At 42.6% G+C, this 10,813-nt stretch overlaps 2 protein-coding genes across 3 annotated transcripts in view; one reads left to right on the top strand and one right to left on the bottom strand.

Annotated features, from left to right (window-relative positions):
- Nucleotides 1-2: 2 nt before the first annotated feature.
- Nucleotides 3-7,548, top strand: LOC138961853 (transcription initiation factor TFIID subunit 12-like). 2 transcript variants are annotated; one of them, XM_070333528.1, is made up of 5 exons: nt 3-161; nt 1,579-1,800; nt 2,390-2,504; nt 5,043-5,131; nt 7,035-7,548. In XM_070333528.1, exons 2-5 carry the CDS (start codon nt 1,600-1,602, stop codon nt 7,071-7,073), a joined length of 444 nt encoding a protein of 147 aa, XP_070189629.1. In that variant the 5' UTR covers nt 3-161; nt 1,579-1,599; the 3' UTR covers nt 7,074-7,548. The 2 variants fall into 2 exon arrangements, with proteins under 2 accessions (XP_070189629.1, XP_070189628.1); XM_070333527.1 differs by having other exon boundaries at nt 24-161; nt 1,570-1,800.
- A 118-nt stretch (nt 7,549-7,666) lies between these two features.
- LOC138961846 (EF-hand calcium-binding domain-containing protein 6-like) overlaps nt 7,667-10,813 on the bottom strand; it is a 53,239-nt gene continuing 50,092 nt past the window's right edge. The window contains exon 31 of the mRNA XM_070333518.1: nt 7,667-10,803. Within this exon, the coding sequence (XP_070189619.1) occupies nt 10,540-10,803 (264 nt within the window). The 3' untranslated portion in view covers nt 7,667-10,539. The remainder of the gene's footprint in view (nt 10,804-10,813) is intronic.

The raw sequence follows: 10,813 nt of genomic DNA, 5'->3' as shown, positions 1-10,813 counted from the left end.
AAATATTTAGGTTTATTTGTATTTATTCATTATTTCTGTCTATCCTTGATGTCGCAAATTACTTTGTTGATCGCTTGTTGGTAGTCGAGTAAACTTCCGGTTAAGTTTGTAGTTTTGCGAATTTTGCAGTCCTTCTGATATACTTCCTACCTGTTAACGGGGTGAGTTAACATCTAGCAAACTTTTTTTGTTACAAACAGAAGAATTCAGAGCATTATTATATGCTACAGTTTATTCGAATGTATGGTATATGGTGCTTAGAATAGGACAGTAAGTACAGAACTGATGAAGTAAAACGTCCAAAGCACTTGCTTAGAAAAGTTCTGCAAGTTCTGGTTCTGTGTCAGAATTTGAATTTGATACTATGAAACCGAGTGTTTTGCGGTCCTGAAGGCAAAGGCAAGTTGTGTGAACTAGAAGAAGAAGAAGAAGAAGAAGACAGTAAGTACATAACTGATGTAGTAAAACGTCTAAAGCACTTGCTTCTGGTTCTGTGTCAGAATTTGAAATTGATACTATGTAACCGAGTGTTTTGCGGGGAGGTACATTTGGTCAGGCAGTTTATGTACCCCCCTCCACACTCGCTGTAGGTTACATCCATATTTGCGACAGGCAGACAGAGAAAGTCAAAACAGTTATATATTTTGGAAATGGAAAAGTGCCCATTACAAACTGAATGCATGCAACTTGCAAGTAACATTACTAACATGACAACCAGAAATCATTTAAATTAATTTAATACATTACAAATTCATCTTGAACGAGAGAAATGAAAATAAGTGGTCTTTAATTTGGATGGTCACTAAAAGGACTGCTCAGGGCACTTTTTTTTAAACTTAAACTTATACGTTGAAGGAAATCATTGATAATGAACATGCTTAGCAGGATGCAGTTAAAGAAACAAGCTTGCGTAACCTTTGTCATGCTCCACTGCCCACAGCTTCCTGAGTCTATCATCGCGAGCAAAAAATGGCGCCAGTGGCTTCTTAGCCAGGTAGTGTCACAGGTCAGCGACCACCTTTACTGCAGTCTAGAAGTCTGTCAGGAGGAGAATGTTGGAGAAATACGTTGTTATCAAAGACGAGAGGATGCGTGACTCAAGGACACAATGTGTCAGAAAATAAAATTGCCCCTACTTCACATAAGATGCTTCTTCTCAATACTCACACTCGCAGTACAGGTCGCTTCTGACCTAGTTCCATCAGCCCTCAATGCACTCGGATGTGACCTGTATCACTATCATTTGCAGGTTAAGAATAGAATGGGGGGTATGATTGTTCGCATTTTTTGCATGAACGATGTTACAGTTAAAAGAAAGAACAAAATGACTGGTTGTCTAACTCTGAGACAGGTTGAAACCATCAGTTCGGACCGAAACGGAATGCCTGCAGTGGCGTTATACAGGGGTTCACGATGGAAAGGTCAATCATAGTAAAACCCTTCAGAGATCTTTTGGGGGTTGTCATTATGGGCAGGTGGCCGTCAAGATGACTATCTTGAAGTAATAAATAGAATCAGACCTTGTTTCTAAAAATTGAGGAACACAGACACAGTAAAATATATGTATAGATGTCGCAGGATTATCCTCAGCCGGTTACGATGAACAAGGCAAACCCAAATGACACAAGCGGCAACAGCAATGCAGGGGGGACAACTGCACAAGCTGGAGCCAGAGTTACTGCCCTTCCAGCTCAGGGGACGACCGGCGGTCCATCAGGGGGCGTGATTGACAGGCGGCGTCTGCAGGAGCTGGTAAAGGAGGTGGACCCTCTGGAGCAGATGGATGATGACGTTGAAGAGGTAAGGACTGGGAACTTGTTAGTGAATGAAGAGGGTTTTTTTGTGGAATAGATGATGTTTGGAAATAACTGTGTTGGGTTTGTATGGGTTGTGAAAGAGTGAGTACTCTTGCTTTTACTGAGTCAAACTTTCCCACGTGATAATTTACTAGGCCAGTTACTGGTGAGGGGTGTGTCTGAAACACGTGGACAAGGAGCATAAATTTGTAGAAAGCTTGCCTCACTAAAAGCAAGAGTATTCACTCTTTCACAATCATACAAACCTATTTTTGAAGGTTATTTCTGGGTCATCTTCTGATATATTAATATATTTATTCGTATACGTGGAACTGGAAGTGTCACTTGAATAAAAGGCATAACTGAAAAAATCATACATTTAGCCTTTTTATTTACCTGTGTCGAAAATTAAGCAACAACAAATTTGAAAAAGAAATATATATTACATACATTATTTTGATACATCATCACTAAAATGCATTAACTTGAAAAAAAATCAAAGCATATATTAATGATGTATGTACATCCACACATAAACACACTCACTCTCTCTCTGTTTTTCAATCCTAATTGTGTTGATTGTTGTGTTGCAGACACTGCTGACCATTGCTGACAACTTCATTGAGAGTGTTGTGAGTTCAGCGTGCATGATGGCCAAACACAGAAAGTCCAACACCCTGGAGGTCAAGGATGTCCAGCTCTGTTTAGGTGGGTCACTCAGGGGTCACTTAGTGTTCTCTCTGTTGGTCTGTTGGGGGTTTCTGTTTAGGTGGGTCACTGTGTTTTCTCTGTCAGTCTGTGGCTTTTTTTTGTTCAGCTCTGTTTAGGTGGGTCACTCAGGGGTCACCCACTGTGTGTCTGTACCTAACTTTTACTATCAGTATCAGTGATGGATGATGCAAACATACAAATGATAAAAAATACAAATGTGTGCATGCAGAAAGAGACAAACAGAAGCACAGACACACTCTCCCTTTTAGTATTTTTTCCTTTCATGCACACAAGTAAGGACGCATGCAAATGGACTGGAAACAGTATCACACACACGCAACATTCTCTCTCTGTCCATGTATTTTATTTACTTACTTGTACTTCTGCGATGCTTGAGTTTTGTTTTGAAAACCTGTTCGCTGGTCTTGATAAAAAACAAGCTGCTCTCTCTCTCTCTTTGTCTTCCACATGTACACTCTTCAAAAAAAGTTAAGGATCACTTTTTTACAAGCACGCCACACAAAACAGACAAGACCGAATTCTTTCATTTTTTAAAAATTATATAATTGAACAACCAAGGAGTAATGACAAACAAAGCAAAGATCGAACGCGGCAGCGACAATTTAGCTAGAGTGTGTCAAACGTGACAACCCTCTAAAATGGAATTCACAACAATGTGAATCAGTGTCAATAACGCGTGTGCCCTCCGTTGTGTGCCAGGCATTCAACACATCGTTGGCGCATGGAGTGGATCAGGTTGCATATAAATGCTCTGGGAACTCCATTCCACTCCTGCTGGAGCCATTGCAGCAGTTGACCCAGATTGGCAGGAGGAGGGTGATGTTGGTGTTCCCGACGACAAAGCTCGTCCCACATGTGCTGTATGGGGTTCAGGTCCGGGCTGTTGGCTGGCCACAGCATCCTGTTGACCCTGGCCTGCTGGATGAAGGTGTTTACAGCTGCAGAGCGATGGGGAGGTGCGTTGTCATCCTGAAGAATCGCACGAGGGCCGATTGCTTGGAGGGCTGGAATGCCCAGGGGTTGCAAGATCTCATTTTGGTAGCGGACACCGGTCAAGTTGCCCACTACATGGTACAGAGGTGTCCTTAGACGTGTGCTGATCCCTCCTCAGACCATCACAGAGCCTCCGCCAAAACGCTGTCGTTCCAGAACAGTGCCTTCTGCGAAGCGCTCTCCGCGACTCCTCCACACTCGGATGCGACCATCAGCAGGTTCCAAGCAAAAGCGGGACTCATCTGTAAACAACACCTGAGCCCACTGCTGACGTTGCCACCTCACATGTTGAGTGCACCAGGCTCGGCGAGCTGCTCGGTGATTAGCAGTCAAGGTTGTTCCTCTGACTGGATGCCTTGCACGCAAGCCAAAGTTGTGTAAGCGGTTTCGGATCGTCTGACCACTAACAACAGGGTTGGTGGTAGCTTGTAGGCGTTGCCTAATGTTGTTTGCCGTAGCCAATCTTTGTTGCATGGCCTGCCTCTGAATGAAGCGATCCTCTCTTTGTGTGGTGACTCTGGGCCGACCAGAACATTGTCGCTCCTGCACTCTTCCAGTTGCGTGGAATCTCTGTTTTAGTCTGATGATGACAGAGGGAGCCACTGCAAGCCTCTGGGCCACTTGCCTGGCAGCAACACCATCTTGTAGCCATCCTATTGCCCTTCCTCTATCCAAATCGCTCAGTTTTCTTCGTGGGGGCATGTTGCTACTGTGCATAATTGTGTCAGCGTGTCAACCTTTAAACACAAGCTGGTGAGCGATGTTCATAGCCAGGACCCTGTTGTAGCACGTGCATCACAACCTTTTGCCCTGGCATGCGTTCCGCAAATTTCATGGGCCTATAAAAAACACCCTTTTTTTTCCAAAATGAGAAGCTTTTGAGAAGTCCCACAAAGGGAAATAACTCTGCCTGCCAAACAAAATTCTAGGTCAAGACTCATTGTTCATTTGTTAATTCAAACACATTAATCTTTTAAAGGCATAGAAAGCTGATGAATATACACGCTAATTGCTTTACCCAGAGCTGGAGACAGACTAAATTAAGTTCCCTGCAAAATATTGTGGTCTAGGAGCCCTTAAATGTTGAGATATTTGAATTTTTATTTTGATGTAGATGGTCCTATTTATAGATTTGGCAACACATGTAACGTTGATGCAAGGGAGCTAACACCGCGGCTTTGTTGACATCCTCACTTTTTCAGAGGCTAGAACAAGCTGTAATGCATGTATTATGGTCCGCGCATGGTGACATATCGTCATTATATGGTCTTATGGTGCGTTTGACATCGATTGTGGGCAAACTACACTTTGTAAACACGGGAGTGCGTTAGTATGCCTTTAATTATTATGTCAATGTTTAATGTTTTGGCAATTTTTTATAATTAGATCCGTTTTTTCAACCGATCCATAACTTTTTTTGAAGAGTGTATAATTATGCATGCACAAAAAACAGTATCTAGCAACATGCAATATGAATTGTTCACTACATGCTATCGTTACAACTTAACATTGGTTGTGCAGAACGGAACTACAACATGTGGGTGCCAGGCTTTGGCTCGGAAGAACTGCGACCATACAAAAAGGCCACGGTGACAGAGGCTCACAGACAGGTGTGTATGCGTTCAGGCGTGCATGCGTATACATTTGCAGGAACACCATGTACTCTTTCGTGTGTGTATGATTGCCTGCGTGCGTGTGTGTATGTGTGTGAGTTTCCTTTCATGTTTGTGTGTGTATTTATATATATACTGTTCAAAAAAAGAAACGCATAGTTGCTACTTGCCAAATTTGTTTTATTTTTCGAAAAAATTAACAGAAAATCCAATATTTAGATTATTTGTTTGAAATTTGGTATGGACACAGTTGAATGCACACACAGTTCATTTGCATCTTCAAATCAATCAGTCAATCAATACGATTGGGTGCTGAGGCTGTCAAGTCAGTAGGGGGTGTGACTGCCTTGAGCAGCAACAACTGCCCGGCACCTTCTGGGCATGGACTGGATCAGATGCCGGATATCTTGCTGTGGGATGGTGTCCCACTCCTGAAGTGCCTGCAATAGATCGCGGTGATTTGCCGGCGCTTCTTCTCGCCTGCGCACACGTCTGTCCAATTCATCCCAGAGGTGTTCTATCGGGTTCATGTCTGGCGACATGGATGGCCAGGGAAGCACCTGGACATGGTGGTCGGTGAGGAACTGGGTGGTGAGTCGTGCTGTGTGCGGGCGAGCGTTGTCCTGCTGGAATATGGCATCCTGGTCAGCCAGAAGAGGAAGGGCGTGTGGGCGCAGAATTTCCTCCACGTATCGCTGGGCAGTTATGCGCCCTTGGACATGCACCAGGGTGCTCCTTCCAGCGGTATTGATCGCCCCCCACACCATGACGCCTCCACCACCATGAACGGGTGCCTCATCCACACAGTTGGGCGCGTAACGTTCGTTTACTCTTCGGTAGACCCTCCTCCGACCATCATGTCGCTGGAGCAGGAAGTAGGACTCGTCGCTGAACCACACATGTCTCCAGTGAATCCGGACGGTCCAGCGAAGGTGCTGGTTGCCCCACTGCACTCGGTTCTGGCGATGGCGGCGGGTGAGGACAGCTCCTCTGTGAGGTCTGCGAGCTCTCAAACCAGCTTCATGCAGGCGGTTCCGCACGGTCTGGTCCGATAATCGGTGTGGCCCGGGGAGAGCCTGGACAGAAGATGAGGCCGACAGGAAACGATTCCGGAGGTGGCGGAGCCGTATGAAGCGGTCGTGAGCAGCAGTTGTCGCCCTTGGTCTTCCCGCTCGTGGCAAGTCAGCAACGGAGCCAGTGGCTTGAAACCTGACCCACAGTCTACTGATGGTGCTCTGGGACACGTGGAAGTGCCTGGCGATTGCACTTTGACTTTGGCCTGCTTGTAAACGACCCAATGCAATTTGGCGGTCTTCTCTGCTCAATCGGGCCATCTTTCGTCGCTGAATTGTCGTCTGATTTCTTTGTGGCAAACAATCCGCTTTTATGGGTTTTGGATGACATGGTGCGAGCTCAATATTCCCCGAGTTTCACGAGATTACACTGAAGCATGACGAGTGGTCATGCCAAATGAGCAATTTTGACATTGTAGCCACTGATAACGCATGCGTCACGTGCAGAGCTCACTTGTGGCAATGGACGAAAGGTCGACGACCAGATAAACATTTTCTGCAGTTTGGTGGATATCCTTGTAGCCATATAACTAAATTAACCAAATATTACAAGCTATGCGTTTCTTTTTTTGAACAGTATAGATATGTATACATGTGTTTTATGGATCTGCAATATAAAGCTGTGCAGGTTTTCTTTAAAAAGTAAAGTAAGTTCATGTGACAATAGTGTTGTATGTTATGGCAGCTTGATCATGAACATAAAGATTCATGATGCTCACTTTGGTCTGAACTAAAAAGAAAGACGAATGAATCGTGGAAATGAAATTCACTGTACAACATGCCTTCAGCTGTTTCATTCCTTGAACCTTTTCCGTTTTGTTTTTCAGAGACTAGCGCTGATTCGCAAGACTCTGAAGAAATCCTGATGGAGTTGTGCATCCTGGCTGTGTGCTACATGTGGTTTTTGAGTGGTGTGAGTTTGAGAAGACTGACTGGAACTTGTCTTGATGACTGAACTTGAATATGTTAACTATTTGAATATATGTATACATTTGCGCGCAGAACCGGCGTTTCCATCCGAGTGATCGACAAGAAGAAGAAGAATATATGGATGAATTTAATAACTGTACGAAGGAATGAGAGAAACAGATTTTTTTCTGTGCCGAAGACATTCTGTGTGGATGCGTTGTTTCTCAGGAAAAAATGATTGGCATGTGTCCGATAATTTTATGTATGAAATATATGAGAAAAATGGTGACAAGTTCAATGAAAAAAATGTTCAACTATGAGTCACATGATTGGAAGCGAGAAAGATGAACTGTACATTATTTTGCACTTTTGAATATTTTTTGACTGTTGGTTTTGTGTGAAATTCATGAGAAGTAAATGATGAGTAATACATTAACTGTGTCTGTCTGCTTGAAGATTTGTTGTTTTCAAAAATACTGGTCACAGAGCACACACACACACACAGTCACACACATGTAAATGCACACACACTTTGAAACATGTCTTTATTGAAAAAAGCATTGATAAACAAAAATAACCAACAGTCGCATAATCAAGTTTTGTCAGACATAATGTACATTACATATCACATAATTCTTATATTTCAAAGATATGAAAATCACAGCAGCTTTTGAACATAATTTTCAGGAGAGCATTCAGAAACGACTTGGGAAGGCATAGTACTTTGAAAGCTACTTTAAATAACATGAAAGAAAGAAAACCATAAAATGTAAAAGATAAGTTGCAAGGACACTTTTTTCTTTCAAGGCCATTGCCATAAGAAGCCACAGAACATGGTATTTACAAATATATACTTCAAATAATACATATTGCTAATTACAAATTAACATGCTTCCATTTGAAACTTCGAGGTCGTCATCGTGGATTGACGCCCGACCAAAGCTAATTGAAGCCTGACCGAGCGAAGCGACGGAGGGCTTCAATTAGACTTTGGGAGGGCGTCAATCCACGATGAAGACCGAGAAGTTTCAAATGGAAGCATGTTAATGTTATTGTAATTCAATCTGACGACGATCGCTTTCATGCGATTGCAAACAGACAGAATTGGTTCTGTTCTGTTCACACACTGCTTTCAGTCCACCTACCTGCAAGGGTCAAGTCCCAAGAAATATGTCTTTGTATTCCTATCTTATCACTCTGCTCCTGTTTTGTTTTCTTTCACATACATTTTCCCTTCTTTTTTGACGGGTTTCTGGACAGCAAACTCTAAAACAAATTCTTTTCATCACAAAAGCGATCTTTGGAATTGACTGACGTAGTCCGGAAGAATTCATGCATCAACTTACGTCACGTATTTGACGTCATCACTTCGCATACCTTATGGTCTCGGTATTTCGTTGGCCTGCTAATTTCCTACTTGTAAAATGACCCTCAAAGCTAACCGAGACTAGTTGAGGTTGTATCAATGCGCCTCGCCAGCAGGTGGTTAATGGCTTTTTTTAGCGAGTGGTTATCGACAATTAATGACCAGTAATTTTTAATGAGTTGGGGCATTCTGACCAATCACAGGATCTGTTTCATTAAAACGCAAACTTGATTGAATTACAATATGTTTAATATAGAAGACACAGCATGTTACACAAATGTTCTGTAGCAGTCTGAAACTTATAAATAAAATTTCACACGTATAATTATAACAAATAAATGCACACATCAGCAGTACCAAAATGATGAGTTGTACAGAATATCACAGCTACCTAGAAAAGATTTTTTCTCACAACCTGCAAACATCACAATACAACAAAGGTTAGACGGAAAAACATGATCACCGAACAAATTTGACTTAACAATTGCACACACAGTAGCTTAGTTCATACAAAAACAACATTAAGTACAGTAAGTTTGACATGAAAAGCAGTTTGTGCAGCCATAAACAAGATACACATTTAATACTGTAGATGTAAATGCTGAAAGCTAGCATCACAGAATTACTGAGACAGTGTGCAAAACACTCGGTCATACTTGTGTCCGAGGCTTTTGGTGCGCATGTTTGCTTCTACAACTATTTGTGAAGATACAGCTCATATCTTTTCAAAGTGCATGCCTCTGCTTTGCCAATATAATAACGATTCACTTGTGTGACAAGAAGAGACGGACAGCAAGAGAACACTCAATAAATCATACCTTCAAGCAAACCCACAGACAAGATTATCACAAATCCATAAAACAGAGAGACTGCTAACGTTCCAAAATTCTGTTTGATTCAAGATTATCACAGTTTTTTTCTCATAAAGCCCAAACACATCATGGCTCAGATCATACTCGCACACACATACAGATTTATGCACAATTATGGTGTTGGCATTATACACAAAAATAAGTTTTCTTTCCAACCAAAGTTAATGAGATGCAGAGTGTATAAGGCGTGAGGAAAGGGGAAGCTTACCAGGACACACACATACAGATGTATTGCTAATTGAGGCGGGTCCAGACATGCAGTATTGGGACAGGGGCATTTTGATTACACACAAATCTCATGTTTATTTTCATCCAGACTCACTCCAGAATAATAATGCGTCATACATGTCACACTAATGAAACACGGGGGGGGATGTAGCTCAGTCGGTAGCGCGCTGGATTTGTATCGCGTATCGCATGCGTATTCCATTCGTATTCCGGATTGTTTATGCTCTTTATAAAGCAGGTTTTTAGCTGCTCATATTTTCAGGCACTCTGACAACAACACTCGCTCAAACCATGCAAGCAGAAACTCAAAAACAAATTGTTTCATCAAAATATTATGTTATTCAACAATTTTTATAAACATTCACAATCTTAGTGAAAATGCGTAATTAAATTTAGATACACTTACTGGGGCGGGGATGTAGCTCAGTCGGTAGCGCGCTGGATTTGTATCCAGTTGGCCGCTGTCAGCGTGAGTTCGTCCCCACGTTCGGTGAGAGATTTATTTCTCAGAGTCAACTTTGTGTGCAGACTCTCCTCGGTGTCCGAACACCCCCGTGTGTACACGCAAGCACAAGACCAAGTGCGCACGAAAAAGATCCTGTAATCCATGTCAGAGTTCGGTGGGTTATAGAAACACGAAAATACCCAGCATGCTTCCTCCGAAAACGGCGTATGGCGGGGTAAAAAATGGTCATACACGTAAAATTCCACTCGTGCAAAAAACACGAGTGTACATGGGAGTTTCAGCCCACGAACGCAGAAGAAGAAGAAAAAAAACCACGGGGGGAAAGGGCCATAGGGAAAAGTATTTGTAGCACAAAATGGAGTGTGTTTACTGTAATGAAATATTTCAAGTGTATACAAACAATATTTGGAACGCTTAGAAGATGACCCTTCAGCAAATAGTCTTTTGGAGTGGAGAAACCTTATCTATACCATAACTTCCAAGGATAATGATTAATGAATAAACTTTTTGACAAAGTCATTGTATGACACCAAGCCATTTGCAGTGCGGTCGAAAGTGGTGACGATAGTATCAAACTCTTCCTCTGACACGTTAGCGCAAAATTGTCGGAGAATTCGTCTGAACTCCAGTTCGTTCACAATGCCCATTCCGTCTTGGTCAACGGCCTTGAACTCTCGACGCATATCCTTCCAGTTTGATGACACGCACTCGCTAACACGGGTCAACAGGTCACTTCCTTCTTCCTGAATCTCCATCTGTGGAGAG

This window comes from Littorina saxatilis, linkage group LG3, assembly GCF_037325665.1.
Source record: "Littorina saxatilis isolate snail1 linkage group LG3, US_GU_Lsax_2.0, whole genome shotgun sequence".
NCBI lineage: Eukaryota > Metazoa > Mollusca > Gastropoda > Littorinimorpha > Littorinidae > Littorina > Littorina saxatilis.
The sequence above is the reverse complement of the archived record's forward strand: the minus strand, read 5'-3'. Positions and strand labels throughout refer to the sequence as shown.

What these genes read in the sequence shown, in the direction of transcription:
- LOC138961853 (XM_070333527.1), top strand. Translation starts at nt 1,570, where the DNA reads ATGTCGCAGGATTATCCTCAGCCGGTTACGATGAACAAGGCAAACCCA. An exon ending in GGATGTCCAGCTCTGTTTAG is followed by an intron (nt 2,505 to 5,042) that starts GTGGGTCACTCA and finishes TTGGTTGTGCAG; the next exon opens with AACGGAACTACAACATGTGG. An exon ending in TGACAGAGGCTCACAGACAG is followed by an intron (nt 5,132 to 7,034) that starts GTGTGTATGCGT and finishes TTTGTTTTTCAG; the next exon opens with AGACTAGCGCTGATTCGCAA.